The 23,449-nt window shown below is 42.9% G+C and overlaps 1 protein-coding gene across 1 annotated transcript in view; it reads right to left on the bottom strand.

The window, feature by feature from the left end:
- The window catches only part of LOC121981986 (probable protein S-acyltransferase 7), a 29,099-nt gene extending 5,866 nt beyond the window's left edge, over positions 1–23,233 (bottom strand). Inside the window, exons 1-2 of the mRNA XM_042534817.1 lie at positions 22,824–23,233; positions 21,735–21,917 (exon numbers count right to left, since the gene is read on the bottom strand). Coding sequence (XP_042390751.1) covers positions 21,735–21,917; positions 22,824–22,877 — 237 coding nt within the window. The 5' untranslated portion in view covers positions 22,878–23,233. The remainder of the gene's footprint in view (positions 1–21,734; positions 21,918–22,823) is intronic.
- Positions 23,234–23,449: the final 216 nt, after the last annotated feature.

Raw genomic sequence — 23,449 nt, 5'->3', positions numbered from 1 at the left:
ATATTTAAAATGTTTTGCAAACTTAAAAAGTTTTGCAAATTTATTTTTTCTGTTTGTTTTGCCTTAACTTGAACTTGGGTTAATGCACATCAAAAAGGGGGAGATTGTTGGATCCCGTGGTTGTTTTGGTGTGATCAACTAAGTTAAAGTTAGGTCCTGTTTTGTTTTGATCCTGTGTCTAAGTGTGCAGGAGTTTAGGAGCACAGGAAGTTGAGCGGAAGACGCAGCTAGCGAGAAGGATAGCACGGGAAGGGAGCCGACGAGCTTGGTGCATTCAAGGGACGAAGTGCTGCGGAAGAGTGCACTAGTGGATGAGAAAAACGTATGCGACGTTCGAGGGACGAGAAGCCGGAGCGAAAGCCTGCTCAAGGAGAAGGCCGGAAATTGGGTTCAGGTGAGCTCTATTTCGGTTGTGTAAAATACCGGAAATAGGCGAATATTAATAAGGGAATTTTCCGGAATTTTTGGAAATATTTAGGGAATTTTTCGAAGCTCGTACGGACGAGTTGACAGGGATAAAAACGGGGCCCGGAAAAGCCTGTTTAGGCTACCCATTTAAGCGAGGAAAAGTTTGCTTTTTCTTTTATTTCTTTTCTTTATTTGTTTTTCTTTTCCTCCGGTTTCTCTTTGTCGTCGTTTCCCTCTTCCCCTACCGAAGCTCTTGCGCGCTCGAGCCTCACTCGCGATTGTGCCCTAACCGCTGAGGCGGTTTCCCTCTCCTATTTCTTCTTCTCCTCTTCTGAGCATCGGCAGCCGACAAAAGTTCTCTGCCCTAGCTTCTCCACCGCCGCACACCCCTTTCTCTCCTTCTCTGCCGAGCCGGTCTGTGCCCTAGCCATCCCCGACGCCGCCATCCAAGCCCTAATGCCGGCCGAGCCGCCCTCCCGATTCTGCCTCCTCGCCGAGCGACGGCGCCGATCACCAGCCACACCTCCCCTATGCCTTAGCTTGTGTTCACCGCCGTGTCCTCTTGCGCTGCTACCTACCTCGACCCCTTTTCTGCCGCGCCGACCTCCGATCACCGTCAACGCTGAGGTATAATTTGGATTTAATTTAGGCAGGTTGAGGAGGTTGGTTTAGGGTTTTGCCCTAAATAGTTTTAAGAATTTTGTTTAGCTATTTATGTAAATTGTAGCTAAATGAAATATATTTATTTATATGTGACTCAAGGTTGTGACGCGAGACGAGTATCTCGACGTCGGAATTGGACCAGATACGATCCTTTCTTATCGAGGCGTACTTCGACTTATGTCTTTCGATACGCATAATAACGTGTTTAACATATAGCAATGATCATGTTATCCATTTGTTTTGGTCGGTCACTACATGATATGTTACATGTTTGCTTGTTTACTTATTACGCATCGCATGTTATTATTTACCCGATCATACATGCTTTAGGTAGTGACCCAACCATACGATACATTATGTTCAAGACCTAGGGTTTATTCGACACCCTATCCGTTGGTACCTTCCATTCGATATCATTTCGCGATACACATTTTATATTTACGTATGGAGTACGCCATGTTATTCGTGATATCGCATGTTTAGTGTCACGATCATCTTGCATGATCGACGCGCGATTGTCGCCCATTATTGCTGAGCACATCGCCAGCTATACGATCTGCACACACCACCACTCACGGGTTAGTGATATATCGATGTGTGTGGCGCTCATTGTTGCCCGCTGGTCTCGGTGACTCAGCAGTAGCTGGCAGACAGCCCGCCTGCTTGCTCCGCTGGTTTAGTGTAGCAGCCAGAGACGGCAGACAATTGACTTTGTTGCCCGCTGGTCCGCCACGGTAGTGACGATCAATAGCCAGAGATTCCTCCCCGCCATCGCAGACGAGACGAGCATCAAGGCCCCCATTTATTATTTCGGATAGAGTACGTGCGATCTCGACAAAGATCCCGCCCACCTGGCCACCATCGTGGGCGACGCTCGAGTGCACTATTGTCACAACCCTACCCACCCTGACTTACCATCGTGGGTTGCATGGCCCGAGCCTTTAACGCATCAGGTGCCTATGCAGCTTGGCTGTGTGATACCACTTGTACATGCCTGATCGATACGACATGTGATTACGACACTCCTATCCGACGACCCAGCTTATCTTTACGCCTGTCCCGTTAGATGCTTTTCTCCTGCTTTTATTTCAACAGATTTATTCTTCTCGTATTCGTGAGACCGTGACGCATGATTGTTGTCTGCTTTTTACTTTATTACGCATATCACCAGACACGAAAGTGTCGACTCACACCTCCTCCGCTGATATTTTCGTGCCGAGGTCGTCCGAGTAGTTCCACCGCTAGTCCCCATCAGACGAAGTGCTAGTCCTCCATGATCACGAGTTGTTATTTTAGTTTTCTATCGACTATGCCTTCTTCAAATTTTTTACGGATCTTCAGATGGATTTTGATGATGGATTGATTCGATATGCGATATGATCGAGACGGCAGAAGAGGTGAGTTCGACGGATTTGAGTTTTACGAGTGAGGTGAGTAAATCGGATTCGAGCTTTACGAGTGTAGTCGAGTAGGGTTGTTTCGAGTCATCGACATCGCTCTATTTGCTTACTATTAAACTCAGGTCAGAGTACCAGAGGTCGAAATCGATATTAATCGTGGTGATTGTTTTATTATTGATATTCCACACGCAACGAGGTATACGGTGATTATAGAAAGTTTGATCGTCTGCCAGACAGAGACGTCCAAATTTCTTCTGGACAGGACTCTCCGGGCGTGACAATTTATCGTATCGAGCTCAAGTTTTACGATCGTTGTTTTCATATTGGATAACCCGATACCAATTTATACGGTATCGAGTGCCAAAGTTCGCGATACTTGTTCGTTTCGCGGTCGATTTTCGAGATTTATCTCGATACCAATTTATCGCATCGAGCAGTGTGATACCCGCTGTATTCGGATATATCATAGCCCAAGTTCGGAGTCAAACCAGGTAGTTATTTCGTCGCACTGATTTTCCATTACGATATGTTTGACTTTCGCTTGATTTATACGGATTTCCGTGATTTTCTGCACGGAATTCGAGGTCAATTGGGACCGGACAATGACTGAACATCTCTAGACAAAAATTAGGTACGATGTTATCGCGGATAATCGGTTATATCGTAGTAATATCCGTAATATAATTTAATGATACGAGGCGATCTACGTATCAGCACGAGACGCGGTGCCGGACCACCACGCACGAGGATCCGGATCTCGGATACGCCAGACGCTCGTCACGAGCCCGTCACCAGTGATGACTCAAGACGTCGGGCGAGTCGGGCTCTCGCACTCGACGGCTCCCTTGAGGTACCTACCTCACCGCACCGACAAGATCCACTCCCATCAGATTCCCAGACACCAGGTACCATCGCATACCCGACACCGGCCCACCAGCCTACGGCGACTTAGACCACCGCCACCGGCCTACAACAGACCCACACCAAGCACCTACGCCCCAAGACATACTGTACCCAAAGAACACCGTGATTAGGATACCTACCGCCCACATCCCAGCACTATCGCTTACCAGACATCCAAAACGGCCACATACGCTCACCCTAATTTCACCGATTTTACTTACGCCCAGCTTTATACAAAGAAGACCGGAGCTCCTACTCCGCTTTATTCAATGGTACCATCTATAAGATCACCCAGGGTTCCGCGGCCCGACAAATTGCCCGACACACTCACCGACTTGCTGCGCACGAGCCAGGATTCCGAGGGCAGAGTCGATGAATAGTCGATTTACACTCTTCCGAGGAGACCGCGATCCGAGCGGCCCCGCCTCGATCGAGACTACGGAGGACCTTCTATACGGCTTCGCCAATGGGAGAAAGCAGGCTTTCATTTACGGACGCCGCCGACACTTGTGGATTACTGCTCCATCATCGTGAGCGTAACATCACTGGGCCAAATCGTAGAGGCTTTGAGAGTCGCTTTTCCACGAGCTTATCGATGGCTCAAAGGATTTCCGAGTCCCATGATGCAACAACCTGACAGGATCGAGTATAATGCAGTAGTTCGACAGATCGCCGATTTTGTCCGTAGCTTGTCACTGGGACAGCTCAGACGCACGCTCATCTGTGGGCTGATGGACATTCGCAAGCAAGACTCACGGCACCACTCCTATCCTGGAGACTTTAGACGAGCCCTATCGATCGAGTCAACAGCAGAGCGCTTCAAACAAAAGGAAACAACGTGTCGACATCCGGTAGATCCAGACCTCAGCTATACCACCGCAGCAAAGCGTAGGTCCACGATCGTGGCATCCGTATCACGAAGCCTCGTAAATCGTGGTAGTCTTCTTCAGATGTTTCCGGCCTCCCAGCAGAACCGGATCAACCCGCCAAATTACCGCTTCGCATGTGGGTCCAGAGATCATATCACCTCACCGCTCAGACAACAGCTTGCTTTCATTGCAAACCGCCTGGGCACCAGAGCCGAGATCGTCCGTAGAAGACTCAGCATACGACTTCCGGAGGGTCTGATCACGGAGTACAGACCGGTCAGTCCGGAACTTATCGAGGAGGGCGAAGAGCCCATCCTTCGCATGGCCAGCAGCGGAGTGCTTCACCTGCAGCAGCGACATTTGGCATGCTTAGACAGGAGTGCTCCAGTGCTTCCATAGCCCCTCAGAGTTCTGTTCCGGAACTTTATTATCCGACGCAGGGGCAATATCAGATGCAGCCTCAGCCTTTAGGCCAATACCAGACTCAGTCTCCGCCAGCTACACAATATCAGTCACCGTCCTCTCAGTCTTCTCTGGCACATTATCCAGCAGCGCCTCAATGGCAGGCTTCTGCCCAGCCACAGCAGCCGCTGGCAGCGTTACCACCTCCTCCTCCGCCCGAGACTGGACGTGTTCATGCGATTACCAGGGAGACGCAGCAAGATTTATAGCCGCTTATCCACTTATGCTTTATTGGATTTTCTACATAATTGATTATATCTGAATCATTGTGATTCTTTATATCCCTACATTTACGCGAGATGTAGATTCCCTTCCTTTCAGGGAAGAGATGTTCTCTACCGTCCGGTTAGACACCCAGAGGTCGAGTCTGCAAGAGCAACATTATACTTGCAGATCTTCTAGTATCGAGAATGCCGAGTTCGACATCATTCTCGGCACGGATCGTCAAGATATCATGCTACCGCTGATCGCTGACGAGGGTGGTCACCTTCCCGCCCAACCAACCTCGTGGATTTCACCGCATCGTGAGACGATATCGATCATTTCGCGATCTGTGCTCGTGTCGCATACACGGTTGTCGTGGTCAATATTCGATTAGACCGAGAAAAAGCAAGAGTTCGTAGCCTCCCACGCCCTCGTAGTCCGAGAGTATCCGATGTATTTCCGCAGGAGCTACCGCCCGGCTTCCCGTAGGCTGGAGTTCGCTATCGAAATGATTCCGGAACCGCTACGACATCGAAAGCTCTATATCAGATGGCACCAAAAGAGTTGAACGAGTCAAGGTTCAACCCGTGAGCTTTTAGATTGTGATCTATTCGCCCTAGTGTTTCTCCACGGGGTTCACCAGATTATTCGTCAAGAAAAAAGACGGCACCACGAGGTTACGATTGACTACAGACAACTGAACGCAGCGACCGCCGTAAATAAATATCCTTTACCACGGATCGAGGATTTGTTCGATCACCGTAGGTACATCGCAGTATTCTAAGATCGATCCGCGATCCTGATCATCACCGAGAGTCGAGACTCGTATATTCGAAGATGCCTCGCATCGATACCATTACGAATTTCGTAACGGCATTCGACTTACCAACGCCCAAATGGGTTTTACGGACTCACGAACCGCATATTTCGGAGTATCCGATCGCTTTGTTATCGCTTTCATGACATATATGGTCTACTCAGATTCCGAGGAGGAGCACGACAAGATCTTCGATAGTCTCGAGATTCTTACGACATCACCTATACGCCAAGTTCAGCAAGTGCATTCCGCTATCCTCACGGTTTTCGGGGCACGTGATCTCAGCAGAGGTATTTCAGAGACCGAAGATCAAGACTGCCACCACTGGGAGCAAAGTCGCCAGAGATCCGCAGCTCGATCGACCGGATATTACCGACGCTTTGTCGAGGGTTTCTCACAGATTGCTACGCCACCGACACGCCTTACCCGGCTGAAGTTCACGTGGTTCGAGGATCGCGAGACTAGCTTTCGTGAGCCAAGCGAGATTAGTGTCGGCCCGCTTGGTTTTACCTTCCGGAGAGGATGGGTTCAGATTTACACCGACGCTGCCTCTTCGTGGCTCGACTGCTCGACGAAGACGCCAGTAGTCTCCTACGCCTCGACATCAAGGAGCATGAGAAGAACTACCCGCTCACGATCTCGAGTTAGCCATCATCTTCGCCTCAAGCTTGACTGATCATTTATACGCATTACATTCGAGATTCTCACCGATCATAAGAGTCTCAAATACATTTTACTCGAAGGAGCTTAATCTCCGACAGAGGAGACGGATGGAGTTCCCGAAGGATTACGATTGTACCATTAGCTACCACACGGGAAAGCTAACGTGCGCCGACGACTCAACAGAAGTCCAGAGCGACTTCGCTCACACGGACTTCACCACCGACTGATCTGTAGCTCACTGAGTTAGATCTCGAGAGAGTGGACCCACAGCAGGTATTCTTGTTACCACGGTTGCTCACCGCCGATCGTGACGAGGATCCGAGAGGCACAGTCGGTGATCATTTGCAGTCATTAGTAGTCGACAGCTTCCGGCAGCAGAACGAGTTTACACAAGACGAGGAGGGTATTATATACTCCGAGGCAGATTATGCGAACCTCATCCGGTTCATGAGCTTCACTAGGCTCAAGCCTCAGAGATCCATCCAAAGGGACCCAGATGTATCGAGACTCGAGGTGTTCCTATCAGTGGAACGGTATAAGAAAGACATCGCGATTTTGAGCTGATGTCTTGTCTATCGCCAGTGAAGGCCGAGCATCGTAGACCGCCGTTACTTCACGGATTCCTATTCCCGAGTGGAAGTGGGATTACATTACCACGGACTTCATGTGGTGGTTCGCTTAGACACGACGAGTCACGACGCGATTGGGTAATCGCCGATCGACAACCAACCACAGACTTCAATGCATCCTAAGATCGATTCCCCGACCGATCGCGATCCGTATCGCGAGAGATCATTAGATTATACGGTGTTCCGCTGAGTATCATTTCTGGAGAGATCCACGGTTACGCCACGCTCGCAGTAGTCCGCAGCAGTTCGGGCACACAGCCTGCTTCAATACAACTTTCCATCCATGCATGTATGGACAATGAGCGGACCATTATCTGGACTTTAGAGGACCCACGAGGTCACGTGTTACGGATTTCGGAGGCACTGGAGGACCATCCGCCGGTAGAGTTTCACATAACAACAATTTTCATTCGCCATCCGACGGCACCGCTCAAGGCCAGATGGTAGACCCTTGCGACACCCGCCCTCCGACGAGGCCGAGAGGCCCGCTGGGACCTAATAGAGCTCACAGTCGCAGAGTCGGTCCGCACTATCAGACGGAGATTGCCTGAGGCGCAGGACCGCCAGAAGAGTTATGCTGATCGAAGACGCAGACCCTTGGAGTTCTCTACTGGAGACCATGTATTTTTGAGGGTCTCACCCACGAAAGGGGTGAAGAGATTTGGTCTCTGAGGTAAACTAGCTCTACGATACATTGGGCCCTTCCAGATCTTGGAGAGGATTGGAGCGGTAGCTTACCGTCTGGCGCTACCACCGTCTCTGGCAAGCGTTCATGATGTATTCCATGTGTCTATGCTGAGGAGATATGTACCCGACCGCGCACATATTCTGTCAGATATATCCGTTCCCATTCAGCCTAACATTACATACGAGGAGGTTCCAGTTGCGGAACAAGACTATCCGACTGGTTAAAGTCGGATGGCAGCATCATTCAGACGAGGAGGCTACTTGGGAGCTCGAGGATACGATCCGAGCTCGTTATCCCCATCTTTTCACTTGAGGTATGTGATTTAATTTACCGTTCAGCATTTATACTTTATATCTGTTGTTAGTGCTTGCTAATGGTAGATAACGAAATTTGGGGGCCAAATTTTTATTGGTGGGGGAGAATGTAAAATACCGGAAATAGGCGAATATTAATAAGGGAATTTTCCGAAATTTTTGGGAACTTTTCGGAGCTCATACGGACGAGTTGACGGGGATAAAAACGGGGCCCGGAAAAGCCTGTTTAGGCTACCCATTTAAGCAAGGAAAAGTTTGCTTTTTCTTTTATTTCTTTTCTTTATTTGTTTTTCTTTTCCACCGGTTTCTCTTTGTCGCTGTTTCCCTCTTCCCCTGCCGAAGCTCTTGCGCGCCCGAGCCTCACTCGCGATTGTGCCCTAACCGCTGAGGCGGTTTCCCTCTCCTATTTCTTCTTCTCCTCTTCCGAGCATCGGCAGCCGACAAAAGTTCTCTGCCCTAGCTTCTCCACCGCCGCACACCCCTTTCTCTCCTTCTCTGCCGAGCCGGTCTGTGCCCTAGCCATCCCCGACGCCGCCATCCGAGCCCTAGCGCCGGCCGAGCCGCCCACCCGATTCTGCCTCCTCGCCGAGCGACGGCGCCGATCGCCAGCCACACCTCCCCTGTGCCTTAGCTTGTGTTCACCGCTGTGTCCTCTTGCGCTGCTGCCTGCCTCGACCCCTTTTCTGCCGCGCCGACCTCCGATCACCGTCAACGCTGAGCCTTAGACCCGGCTAGCCGCGACACCCTTTCTGCTTCGACTTCCTCCCCACGGCAGAGCATCCCGGCAAAGCACCACTTCTCCCCTTACTGTGTCGTGCCTTAGTTTAGGTTCGGTCGAGCCCTTCCTCTGTGTCTTAGGTTCCTGTTGAGGTAAGATTGGGTTATTGTTGATATATTTGTAATCTCTATCGTGACTTCATCTTGAAACTAAATCGTAGGGAAGGATTTACAGCAGGTTGTTGTGTGCCGTGCATCAACATTCAGGGGTTGTGAGGAAGAGGAAGGCTTTGCTGTGAAATATTCTAACAGTAAACTTTGGATTTCCGGTGCAAAGCACGGCTGCGAACCGAGGTAAGGGGGTAGAGACCTGATATGTTTTGTAGTTAGACAGTCATGTATAGCTTGATCAGAGGTATGAATTGAATTAGGTATAATTTGGATTTAATTTAGGCAGGTCGAGGAGGTTGGTTTAGGGTTTTGCCCTAAATAGTTTTAAGAATTTTGTTTAGCTATTTATGTAAATTGTAGCTAAATGAAATATATTTATTTATATGTGACTCAGGGTTGTGACGCGAGACGAGTATCTCGACGTCGGAATTGGACCGGATACGATCCTTTCTTATTGGAGGCGGGTACTTTGACTTATGTCTTTTGATATGCATAATAATGTGTTTAACATATAGCAATGATTGTGTTATCCATTTGTTTCGGTTGGTCACTACATTATATGTTACATGTTTGCTTGTTTACTTATTATGCATTGCATGTTATTATTTACCTGATCATACATGCTTTAAGTAGTGACCCAACCATATGATACATTATGTTCGGGACCTAGGGTTTATTTGATACCCTATCTGTTTGTGTGATTTGATTCATTATCCTCTGGTACACATTTTATATTTACGTATGGATATGCTATGCTATTCGTGATATTGCCATGTTCGCGGGAAGCATCCACGATCGAACTCGTGTTTCGATAATGGCAAAGAATTCAAAGTCGAGATGTTTCAGTCTAACAAGTCTACTTGAGGATTTCGTGAAAGTCCTAGCTGCTGTTAGGCAAAGGGAAAACCCTAGGGACCAGTAACCCTAGGTCATGTATGCTGGTAACCTTACGCGAAAGTCTTGGCGTCATGGCTTCAGTAAAAGTCCTAGGGGTGGTAACCCTAGGTGAAAAGTCCCGGTGTCGCGAACCAGGTGAAAGACCGGACTAGCAAGGATGTCCAACAGAAAGTCCTAAGCATCGAGTGTCGAGAAAAAGTCCAGCAATCTGGATGACCGCAAGTATGTCTCCGAGTGGAGTAGGTGAGGACGCTGCCTCAAGAGGGAACAAGAGCGCTTGCCCACCTAGGGTTTCCTATTGGAAACCGTCGACTTTACATCCGGAACCGCCTATACTTCTTCAATAATGTTTATTATGCTAACTTCAGGTTGCAGGATAGTGTTGGGGACTAACGTGTCTGCAGGAGCAAAGGAGCAACCTAAAGCCCTGACGATGAGGTCCGAGGCGCCCACGGAGCTCGAGGCGCCTCGGTGCAAAGGTCGAATGCCGGAAGCACCATCGAGGCGCCTGAGAAGGCGTATGCTGAAGGCGCCGAGAGGATATAAGGCGCTGAATGGATGAAATTCACCAGGCCGCTTTGATCCACGCGAAGACCAGGAAGATGGAGGCGCCTTGAACAGCCTTTGAACACCCTTTATAAGGGGTTTCACCAGCACTTCAAACCAACGAATTCCAAGTCTTCTTCAACGCTCCGAAAGACGCCCGGAAGTGTTGCCACAAGTCTCCGACGACCAAGCTTCAAAATTCTATTTTTGGTATAACTAGTTTTTAATTGTATTTCATCTTGTAATCATTTTATCGAGTTTATAGTTGTTGCTCACCGGAAGCGATCAAGGATCGCGGCCTTCGAGTAGGAGTCGATCAAGGCTCCGAACGGAGTAAAATCCTCCTCTCTCTGTTTGTTTTTGTTTTATTCCGCTGCTTAATTATCCGATAATTTTACGCTTCCGATAATCGCATAAAATAGCCACGAGCGCTATTCACCCTCCCTAGCTTCTCGATCCAACAATAATCGGCAGTTTGAATCAATGCAACCACTATTCGAGACAAATTTTTTCGTGGTTTTTTTGTTCGAAGTCGATTAGAATTTAGCCTCATAGCTATATTCTAATTTCTTTTCACGAATCGATTTTCTGCTCAAAGTTGGTCAATACCACTTGAGCCTGTTATTTTTTTCTTCCCGCACTACTAATCCAAGACTTAGTCTTGGAATAGATCTTGTTGTTTCTGTTTTCGTAGATCTAAATGGCCCAACAAGAAGGATATAGCACCGTTCGTCCTCCACTATTTTCCGGAGAAGACTTCGGATATTGGAAGGGGCGAATGGAGATATATCTAAAAATCCAATTCGACACCTGGATGATCGTCAAAACAGGACTGCAACTACCAACTGGTACAGACGGTAAGCCTACATCCTGTGAGAACTGGGAGCCCGCATTTATCAAAAAGGTGGAAGCCGACGCCAAAGTCACCTGCACCATCCAGTGCGGTCTGACCAAAGAAGAGCTCAACAGAGTCGGTCCATTCTCCTCCGCAAAGGAACTATGGGAGAAACTGATCGAACTTCACGAGGGCACCTCGGAAACCAAGGAAAGTAAGCGTGATTTGTTACTTAATAAACTATACAATTTGAAAATGCAGGAAGGAGAGACGGCAAGTTCTTTACATGCTCGAATTCAAGATATTCTGAATTCCCTTTATGGAATCAGGCAAAAGGTAGAAAACAGAGATATAATAAGGTATGCTCTTAACTCATTTCCTAGGAGTACATTGTGGGCATCAATGGTGGATGCCTACAAAGTCTCTAAGGATTTGTCGTCCTTAAAATTAGACGAGTTATTTAGTGAATTCAACCCATGAACAAACTAATGCACAGCCATCCGAGATAGGTATTGCTTTGATCACAGGAACGAGTCGAACACGGAATCAAGAGGACGACTAAAAGTTGAATCGTAATCAAGACAAACTCAAGTCAAGATTCAAGAAGTTTAAGCTCATGACTGGAATCTTGTAAAGAAACTCTACAAGAAGAAGAAGGGCTTCAACAAGAAAGATCTCAAGAAAGCTCAATCTAAGGAGGCCCAATCGAACTCAAAGGTAAAATTCAAGTCACATGTTTTGCAACCGTAGGGTCATATCAAGGCCAACTGTCCCAACCAAAAGAGGCCAAAAGCAAAGAAGGAAGAAGACCCTAAAGGCAACTTGGCTTCTTTGGAGGACGAAGACGACGAACTCGACCAAACAAGTTTACTCGCATTGATGGCCCGGGACTAGATCATCGAATCCGAGAGCGAGTCAGAAGCCGACTCCGAGCAAAGCCACGGATCCGCATCCGTTTCCGAAGGGCCAGACTCCGCTGTAAGTATTCCTAGGCTTAATAATTTAGTCAATTAATTACTTCGCAAATTAGCCATGTCAAATTTGAAAATTAAGTCACTTCTAAAAGAAGTAACCATTCTTAAAGGAGTAACTAACTCAAAATCTTTACCTGATCAAGTACAAACTGAAGATTCAACTCAAGTACAACAACTTGAGAAAGAAAATTCAAATCTGAAGAATCAGTTAAAAGATTTAAAAATTATTTTAGAAAAATTCTCTCTAGGATCCAAGAATCTGGACCTAATTCTTGGGACACAAAGAGCCGTCTACAATAGAACTGGGCTAGGATATAAAAGTAAAAAGAAATATAAATCTTATTTATCCCTAATAAACAAACAAAGTAGTAAATCAGTCCAAGCATGGGTCCCCAAGTCCAAATTGATCAATCAAGTTGGACTTGACCAATACTGGGTTCCGAAGGATCAAATATACTACCTCGACAGACCGTATCGAGGTCGTGATCTAGGGAAAACTAATATGAAAACGATCTTAAAAATCTAAATTCAAAATTCAAATTACAGAATCTAAATTCAAAATTCAAAATTAAATTAAAAATTCAAATTACAGAATCTAAATTCAAAATTTAAAATTAAATTAAAAATTAAATTACAGATTCTAAATTCAAAATTTAAAATTCAAAATTCAAATTACAGAATTCTAAATTCAAAATTAAATTAAAAATCCAAAATTCAAATTACAAAATCTAAATTCAAAATTCGAAATTAAAAATTCAAAATTAAATTGAAAAATAGATGGAGGATCCAAACTAGCTGGCACCTCCAACTGAACTACCCGACAGGATAACTGAACCTAATTTACCCGGAATGGGTAAAACAAGAATAGATTACCCGGCAGGGTAATTAAGGTCAGATTAAAACGGGATAAGTTTAACTTAAACCTCAGTACTGGTGAAGTTTTTGGATGATAGTACGTTAGGGAAGCTTGGGCATCGCATGTCTAGGAAGATATCTGGTGCATTTGGCCAAGTGGAACTGACCGAAGCTACCCTTAAATGGATCCTAACTAGTTAGACCAAGGATTAGTATTAAGTTCAATGGGTAGGACTATTTGGAAGACCTCGAAGGCATGGTTACTTTAATGAGCTCCTTGTGACACACCATAGCCCAGAAGTTTATCCAAAGAATGCCTACCTGTTGAACCCAAAGCTAAACCTGAATCTAACACAAAGTTAAACCTTACCCTAAAAATTCAACCATATTTCATCTCACAAAAATTATAGGATTCCCTGATTGAAAATTTAGATCGGGTGAGATGACTAAGTAATTAAAATCAAATTGATAATTAACTCGAATTTCAAAACTATTTTAAAACTTGAATTTCAAAACTATTTTAAAAACATAAATTTCAAAATTATTTCAAAACTATTTTAAAAACTTAAATTTCAAAATTATTTTAAAAAACTCGAATTTCAAAATTATTTTAAAAAACTTGAATTTCAAAATTATTTTAAAAACTTAAATTTCAAAATTATTTCAAAACTATTTTAAAAACTTAAATTTCAAAATTATTTTAAAAACTCGAATTTCAAAACTATTTTAAAAACTTAAATTTCAAAATTATTTTAAAAAAAACTCGAATTTCAAAACTATTTTAAAAACTTAAATTTCAAAATTATTTCAAAACTATTTTAAAAACTTAAATTTCAAAATTATTTTAAAAAACTGGAATTTCAAAACTATTTTAAAAACTTAAATGTCAAAATTATTTTAAAACTCGAATTTCAAAACTATTTCAAAAACTTAAATTTCAAAACTATTTTAAAAACTTAAATTTCAAAATTATTTTAAAAACTCGAATTTCAAAACTATTTTAAAAACTTAAATTTCAAAATTATTTCAAAACTATTTTAAAAACTTAAATTTCAAAATTATTTTAAAAACTCGAATTTCAAAACTATTTTAAAACTATCTTTAATATTATTCCAAAGGTAACTAACCTTATTATTCTTGTCAAAATTTAATTATATCAACTCAAAAGTTCAAAATAGGTTTAAGTATTTGCTGAATTACTTCAAATATAATTAAGTAAAATAGAAATCTAAAGAGTCTACTTCAAATAAGCCATCTTTAAATCCAACTCAAACTCCTTCATGTGTAGGAGTTAGATCAATGGATGTTGGATAGCGGATGCTCTAGACATATGACTGGAGATAAGTTGAAGTTTACTAAACTGAAGTACAAAAAGTTAGGATCGGTTGCATTCGGCAACGACGGTAAACTTAAAGTAATCGGAAAAGGTAATATTGAACTTAGTTCCGATTTCATTATTCGAAATGTCTTATTGGTTGAAAATTTTAACTTTAATTTACTAAGTATAAGTCAATTATATGACAGTGGATATCTAGTCAATTTTGACAGATCGGGATGTTTAGTCAAAAACATAGAAAACCCTGAAATTAGACTTAAGGGACTTAGGAAGAATAACATCTACACGATTGACTTATCAATGTCCTCAATAAAGTGTCTCTTGACACAACAAGAGGAAACCCAACTGTGACACAGAAGGCTAGGTCACACTCATACTAGACTCATTTCAAAAATGAGTCACAATGGTCTAGTTAGAGGTTTGCCCAAATTAAAGTTCATTGAAAATTCAATATGTGATGCATGTCAAAAAGGAAAACAAACCAAGTCAACCCATAAATCAACCAATCTAGACAGAACCAACACCATACTCGAGCTCCTTCATATTGACCTATTTGACTCACATGGAGCCAAATCACTAAACAAGAATCAATATTGCTTAGTAATAATTGATGACTACTCTAGGTACACATGGGTAAAATTCCTAAAAACAAAAGATGAAACCTATGAAATATTTAGTAACTTTTGCAAATTAACGGAAAATGAAAAAGATACTAAAATTAAAAGAATAAGAAGTGATCACGGGGGAGAATTTGAAAATCATTGGTTCACGCAATTTTGTAAAATAAATGGATACCAACATGAATTTTCATGTCCTAGAACACCCCAACAAAATGGACTAGTAGAACGTAAAAATAAAACACCGTATGAACTCTACTATCATAAAACTCCTAACCTAAACTATTTAAAAGTATTTGGTTGTAAAGTTCACATTTTAAATACTAAAGATTACTTAGGAAAATTTACACCCAAATCTAACCAAGGAATATTTTTAGGATACTCCTCAACCAGTAGAGCCTTTAGAGTATATAATCAAAACACCTCAAAGTCAAGAAACAACTAATGTAATATTCACGAAGAAAACAATTTACCTAATATAACCGATAATGTCGACATCCATCCAAGAGCTATGTAAGACGATAAATCCAACTTAATCCTAATGAGACAAAAGAACCAAGACTAACCACAACCAAGACCAACTAGAGTAAGTACTCACCCACCGACCAAATTCTCGGTGACCCAAACCTCGAGTCGAACTAGATCATCCCATGAAACCTTAGTCGATTGCCTCATTTCAAAAATCGAACCCAAAACAATAGATGAAGCTCTTCCCGACTCAGATCGATCATCAGAATGCAAGAAGAATTAAGACAATGAAAAACTGTTCTGGATCTTGTACCTAAACCCATCAATAAATCAATAATAGACACCAAATGGGTTTTTAGGAACAAGTTGGATGATCACGGTGAAATAATAAGAAACAAAGCTAGGCTAGTAGCCAAAGGGTTTAGTCAAGTCGAAGGCTTAGACTATGATGAAACCTATGCTCCGGTAGCTAGACTCGAGTCCATTAGAATGTTATTAGCCTATGCAGCAAATAAAGGGTTCAAATTGTACCAAATGGACGTTAAGTCAGCCTTCTTAAATGGTTTTATCAAGGAAAAAGTCTACGTAAGTCAACCTCCAGGGTTTGAAGACATAGACTATCCTAACCATGTATTTAAATTAAAAAAGGCATTATATAGACTAAAGCAAGCCCCTAGAGCATGGTATAAAGATTATCTAATTACTTAATATCGAAAGACTTTAATCAAGGTCAAATCGATCCGACCTTGTTCGTAAAAACTATAGAAAAAGAAATCTTTATAGCCCAAATTTATGTTGACGACATAATCTTTGGCTCAACTAATTCAAAATTTTTGAAAGAATTTATTAAATTAATGGAAAGTGAATTTGAAATGAGCATGGTTGGAGAACTCAACTTTTTCTTAGGCTTACAAATAAAACAAACCAAAGATGGAATCTACATTTATCAAACTAAATATGCTAAAGAATTAGTTAAAAAATTCAACATGGAAAATTCAAAAATTATAAACGCTCCAATGGCAACCAACATAAACATTGACTCTAACCCTGAAGGAAAACCTGTAGACCCAAAATACTATAGGAGTGCCATAGGTAGTTTACTTTATCTAACTACAAGTCGACCTGACATACTGTTTGCAGTAGGTATGTGTGCTAGATACCAATCCTGTGCAAAAGAGTCACACCTAACATATGTTAAAAGAATACTTAGGTATATTAAAGGAACTCTAAATGTAGGACTTCGGTATCCAAGAACTCGACATTCGATCTTTACGGCTATTCGATCTGCGACTATACCGTGCAAGTTAGATAAGAAAAGCACAAGTGGTAGCCAAATTCTAGGTCACCTAGTAAGTCGGTCAAGTAGAAAGCAACATCGTGTCGCTTCATCCACTACGAAGCTGAATACATAGCTTTAGGAGAATGTGCATCTCAATTGTTATGGATGATGCATACGCTAAAAGACTATCAACTAGACTATAAAAATATTAAAATCTTTATTGATAATATCAGCTCAATTAATCTGACCAAAAACCCTATTCACCATTCTAGGACCAAACACATAGAAGTAAAACACCACTTTGTAAGGGATCATGTAGCTAAAGGTGAAATTGCACTCAACCATGTTGAGTCCAAATCAAACCTAGCTGACATTTTCACAAAACCCTTACCTGAACTTGAGTTCAGTGGACTTAGAAGGCAAATATGAATGTGTTGGGTAGAGTAGATATCTTACCATTATTGTTTTTCAAATTCTAGGAAAAACAGTTTTCAAAACTCCAATTTTTCTTAGATTTTAAAATTCTGGAATTAACCTAGGATTTCCCCCTAGATATCATGTTCCCCTAGAATTAAGCCAGAGCATCTCACAAGCACCTAGGTTTACCTTGATTGTGATTGACAAACATAGAACGGCGTGAGATGTATAGGGTATAGCCTGGACTCAAGAATGCTTATATCTGTGCATCAATATGAGTTTGGGCGTTAAATATGCAATAAACATTAATCAAGTTAAATTCTCCAGCTCTAGTCAAGTCTATCTGGACCAAAATAATTTAACTTGACTAACCTAGTGAAAGCTACTGTCCTGTAGACAATCAGCAAGTAACTAAAGGTTAGACAGTTGGTAGAGAATACTCATTTTTTTGTTAAGCATGTTTTGCTCTTTATGGCTCTGATACCTAGTAAATCAATCTAGTGAACATGACTTATGCTTGGACCTAAGGATCAACTAAACTTAAATAAATAAATAACCTTGTCCTAAAACTTAAACTAAGTTCCAATTGACCTTAACTTTCAAACCCTATTGAACATAGCTAACCTGTTAACCTTAATTGTGTACAACTCAATCAAATATCTATAATTGCCCATTTTTGAGTTATGGCAAAGGGGGAGAGTAGCAAAAGTAAAAATGTAAACATAAAATTCAAGTTAAAATTAAAAAATTAGGGAGGCAAAAGTTAAGGGGAGCAAAAGTTATGGGGAGCATATAGTTTTAGCAAACTTTGTAATTAGCAGATTTGCCTGTATAAAATGTCTATCTATTCGTTATTTACTTAACTTTGATTTAAGTTGCCATAATCAAAAGGGGGAGATTGTTGAAGGAAGCATCCGACGATCGAACTCGTGTTTTGATAATGGCAAAGAATTCAAAGTTAAGATGTTTCAGTCTAACAAGTCTACTGAGGATTTCAGAAAGTCCTAGCTGCGGTTAGGCAAAGGAAAACCCCTAGGGGTGGTAACCCTAGGTCATGGGGTGGTAACCTTACGCGAAAGTCTCAGTGTCACGGCTTCAGTAAAAGTCCTAGGGGTGGTAACCCTAGGTGAAAAGTCCCGTGTCGCGAAGTGAAAGACTGGACTAGCCGTGGAAGCGGACGTCCAGCAGAAAGTCCGAAAGCATCGAGTGTCGAGAAAAGTCCAAATAACTGAGGATCGACCGCAATGTAAATCTCCGAGTGAGTAGGAGGACGCTGCTCTCAAGAGGGAACAAGAGGCTTGCCCACCTAGGGTTTCCATTGAACCAAGTCGACTTGACATCCGAACTATCTATACTTCTTCAATAATGTTTATTATGCTAACTTTGGTTGCAGGATAGTGTTGGGACTAACGTGTCTCGCAGAGCAAAGGAGCAACCTAAAGCCCTGACGAAGGTCCGAGGCGCCCACGGAGCTCGAGGCGCCTGTGCAAAGGCGAGCCGGTCATGGCACCATCGAGGCGCCTGAGAAGGCATATGCTGAAGGCGCCGAGAGGATATAAGGCGCCTAATGGATGAAATTCACCAGTCCGGCTTTGATCCACGCGAAGACCAGTAAGATGGAGGCGCAACAGCCTTCAAGGCGCCCCTTTATAAGGGGTTTCACCAGCACTTCAAACCAACGAATTCCAAGTCTTCTTCAACGCGCCCGAAAGACGCCTTAAGTGCCGCCACAAGTCTCCGATGACCAAGCTTCAAAATTCTACCGCTGTCGCTTCAGATAACTAGTTTTTCCGCCATTTGTACTTCATCTTGTAATCATTTTATCGCTTATAATTGTTGCTCACCGAAGCGTATCAAGGATCGCGGCCTTCAATCAGAGTCGATCAAGGCCCGAACGGCAAAAATCCTCCGCTCGCGTGTTTGTTTTTGTTTTATTCCGCTAATTACTCCGATAATTTTACGCTTCCGATAATCGCATAAAATGCCACGAGCGCTATTCACCCCCCAGCGCTCTCGATCCAACAGCTTTGTCACGCATCATCTGCACGACGCATGCCGTGCGATTGTTCGCCCATTATTGTCGAGCACATCGCCGCCATACGATTCGCATACACCACCACCACGGGTTAGCGTATATCAAACAGTGCGTGGCGCTCGCCTGCCCGCTGGTCCGTGACTCAGGCCGCGCAAAGGGCATGCCCGCCTGCTTGCCCGCTGGTTTAGTGTAGCAACGCCAGCCGCAGACACTGACTTTGCTTAGCCCGCTGGTCCGCCACGGTAGTGCGACTCAGGGTAGCCGGCAGAGATTCCTCCCCGCCATCGCATCGGAGACGAGAGCATCAAGGCCCCCATTTATTATTTCGGTAGAGTACGCAGTATCTCGACAAAGATCCCGTCCACCTTGGCCACCATCGTGCGTGATGTCGGCGCACGGTTGTCACAACCCTACCCACCTGGACTCACCATCATACGTGAGGTGACCGACTGGCACCATGCCATCGACATCATACGCACGATGCATTTATTGCTCATGTTTGCGTGTGATACCACTTATACATGCATGATCGATACGACATGTGATTATACTTGACAATTCTTATCCTACTCGCTCCTAGTGCTTCCTGATCGAGTACCCTGACGTCAGCTAAATTTTTTGAAGACAGTGCAAATCCCTGAGAATCATGGTTGGGAATGCAACCATACATTTTTAATTAAGTTCATTAAATGCTATTCGGTGACCATAGGACACATGTCCCATACTGCTGTCACACGCTTGATGTGACAGGCGGATATCCGCTCGCGACACGACGTGCGCCTTTTCAAATTCAACAGTTGGATCTACTTCTAGGTTTCTATAACTTTGGATCGGACAGTTGAGGTCGATCGGCGTCGCCTTCTTCTTCACTTCGCGTCTTCGTCTTCAAGATTCCGATATTTCATGGACGGTAGAAGAGGTGAGTTCGACGGATTTGAGCTTTACGAGTGTAGTTGAGTAGGGTTGTTTTCGAGTCATCGTATTACTGTTCTATTTGTTTACTATTAAACTGCGTGGTTGTGTCAACCAGAGGCTGAAATTGATATTAACTGCGTGGTGATTGTTTTATTATTGTTATTATTCCAGCCGCATGTGGCTGAGGTATATGGTGATGGTAGAAAGTTTCAGATTGTCCGCCGTACAGGGGAGATGCTGCCGAAATTTCTTCGGACAGGGACTCCTCCGGGGCGTGACAGGTTGGCCGCAATCACCCAGGTGATCGGAGCAGCAGCGGCGCAGAGAGAGGCTGTAAAGACTGCTGGAGGCGCCCTCATCAAGGGTTGAAGGTGCCTCCGAGGTGCGCTAGCGCCTCCGCCACCTTCAAGCGGAAGGCGCCCTCCATAAGCATGGAAGGCTCCCTCCATGCTTATGGGAGGCACCCTCGACCAAATTTCTAGCCGTTGCCAAAGGATAAAGTTTTATCCTTTGACGCCTCGCTGGAGGCGCCCTCCAAGTCCTTGGGAGGCGTCCCTAAGCTACGGATAGGATTTACAAGAGCTATAAAAAGGCCCCTGGAGCTAGGAAATAATACAATAACTGTTGTAATCAATTTCCTAGTCTTTTCTGAGCTTTTCATAGATTGTAAAAGGCTTCTCTGCCTACACGAAAGAGATATTTCTAGTGGAGCTTTGCAACCGCCTTGGATTAACAACCACCTAGGTTGTAATCAAGTTAAACATGTTAGCCTCTTTTAATTGTATTAGTTGTTCATTTAAGTTTATAATTATTGTGATAGTATTACTAATCTTAGTTGGAAAAACAGAGAAAGGTGTTGGTTTGTTTTATTTTTTAATAGACGCTGTGCCCTCTTACCGGCCCCACTGCACCAACAAAATCATCCCATGAAAAGTAAGAATAAATAATTTCCTCTGTTTTGAACCATGACTTATAGAATTTTTAACTCAAAAGAATGAAACGAAGGGATGGCTTTTGTTCATTGTAAGCTATAATATACTTAATTGCATAATTATATCTAGGCTTCAAGGGTATTGGACATATGATTATATGAGATAGACGTTTGCATATTAAAGACCAACACATTTAACCAAATTTAAGGTAAAAAATTTAATACTAAAAAGATAAATAAAAGTATGACACTGACGAACCATTTCAGAGTTACTTGTTTCTTATTACATGCAGTACCTAGAAGAAGGAAACTAAACCAGAAGCTTCCTTGCTAAATTCTTTATCTATGGTAGTTATTTTCCCAGAACTTTGAACAAAAGAAACCTGCAAGCTTATATCTCAGAAAGCACCTAGAAGAAGGAAACTAAACCAGAAGCTTCTTGCTAAGTTCTTTATCTATTGTAGTTATTTTCCCAGTACGTTGAACAATAGAAACCTTTAAGCTTATATCTCAGATAAGGACTTCAAGACAAGGATAAAACCAGTGTCTAGTGGCTTATAGAACAATGATCAACCACCTATTTTGCCCAAGATACTATATAAAAGAGTAGAGCAACATCTTTATAGCAGACAATTTTTTTAATATCTCATTAAAGCAGGAACGTTAGATACATGTTTTTTGAAAAACAGCAACTAGACTATATGGATGAAGAAATACTCACATATAGAGTGAAGACAATAGCTATTACCATTACAGGTATACCCAGAGAATTAGAAAAATCATCCGATAGTTTTTCAGCAACAAATGCACAGAAGATTGAAATAGGAGCAACAATCAGGAATATGGTGAGAAACAATGATCTCACATCAGGGCCAAATATAAACCTCCCTTGAAGAAAAAATATCTGCAGAAGATAAGCAAACATGTATAGGGGATTAACAAAATTATAGCAAAGTAGTGATACTTGAGCAAAATGGTTATACATGATAAAGTCAATGCAAAATGGTAGCTAATAGATATTAGGGTTTGCTTAGTTCCTTGATTGCTACAGTAGAGCTAAATAAGCTAGCACAATAGCTACAAGCTATGCAAAAATTGTCATATAATGTGACATATGAAGAACTTTTCTAATTAATTATGTTTCCGTCTGATAGCCTTGTACAAATCTAGAATAGTGGAATATTACATAAACAAAAGGTAATCTGTAATAATTTTCAATCATAAACTTAACAGCAACATTTCCACTCTATCAATCATTAATGACCTATATCAAGTATAGATGCCTTGTGCAGGTTAAATGAACTAGAAACTCTAAATATCACAGTAGTCATGTATGCAGATGACAAATACGCCATAGGTAGAGTGTGTTTTCCACTAGAGCTATAATATCTAAGGTAATATAAATATCTTAAATAGTTTTCTTGGTACTCTTAACTTTATTAGTCAGGCAGAATAAGGACCAGACCACTGAAATAAGACACGACTACAAAAATCTAATTTTGATTGAATAAAAAGGAAATCCAGTTGAAAATCAACTTATTCAGAGAACAGTGTACTCCAACATCCTAGTTTGGATTTGATTCTACATGGCAATCAAAAAAGGACCATTTGAGAGTGCAAACTATAATCAAAACAGCTTCCTGTTAACAAGAGTTCAAATATTAGAAGAGAAAGGCTATACTCTCATATTTGCAAGCCTCCTAAACCACCAAAAAATACCTATTTTCCCACAGGCAGCAAGTGTAAAGATTCAGCTGATTTAGCTGGACATAAGGGTTGGTGAAGCTGGAATAAACAGATCAAAACTTACGTTGCTTCCCTTCCAAACCTGGTACACCCTCTGAGCATCCCCGTCCACCTCCATGCTCGAAGCAGCTAGATCCGGCCCGGAGGAAACGGTACAACACACATTTACGCTACACCAGCGCTTCTAAGACAGACAGACTCTCCGGCGAAATCCCGAGCCCTCACGAATCGACGACCGCGGATGCAGGATGGCAAAGATGGGGCCTTTCCTAGGTTCCGATCTGCTCACGGGAACGACACCTACAGAACAACGGGCCTCCCGGATTCCGGATGCCCCGTCGACGCCTCGACCGGTTGATTCCACGCCGCCGCCGCCTCTTGTGATTTGCCTTTAACCAGTCCGACGATGGAGATTGGTGTTCGAGGAAATTGAGAGAGAGCGAGAGATAGAGAGAGGGGGCCTTCGTCCTTCATTTTCGTAACCATTTATTCCTCAATTCATACTCTTCAGATCACCCGTCAAAGCAGCGACACGAAACACGTACGAGCGCCACGTGTTGAATACTTGGTGGGTTCACGAGAAGAAATTTTGGATCCAATTGATCTTATATCACTAAGTTTGATTTAGTTTTTTAAGCTTAATTTAAACTCTTAATTTAAACTTATTTAATTTTTTATATTTTTAATTTT

Source organism: Zingiber officinale, chromosome 5A (genome assembly GCF_018446385.1).
Source record: "Zingiber officinale cultivar Zhangliang chromosome 5A, Zo_v1.1, whole genome shotgun sequence".
NCBI lineage: Eukaryota > Viridiplantae > Streptophyta > Magnoliopsida > Zingiberales > Zingiberaceae > Zingiber > Zingiber officinale.
This window is presented reverse-complemented; position numbering and strand designations above follow the sequence as displayed.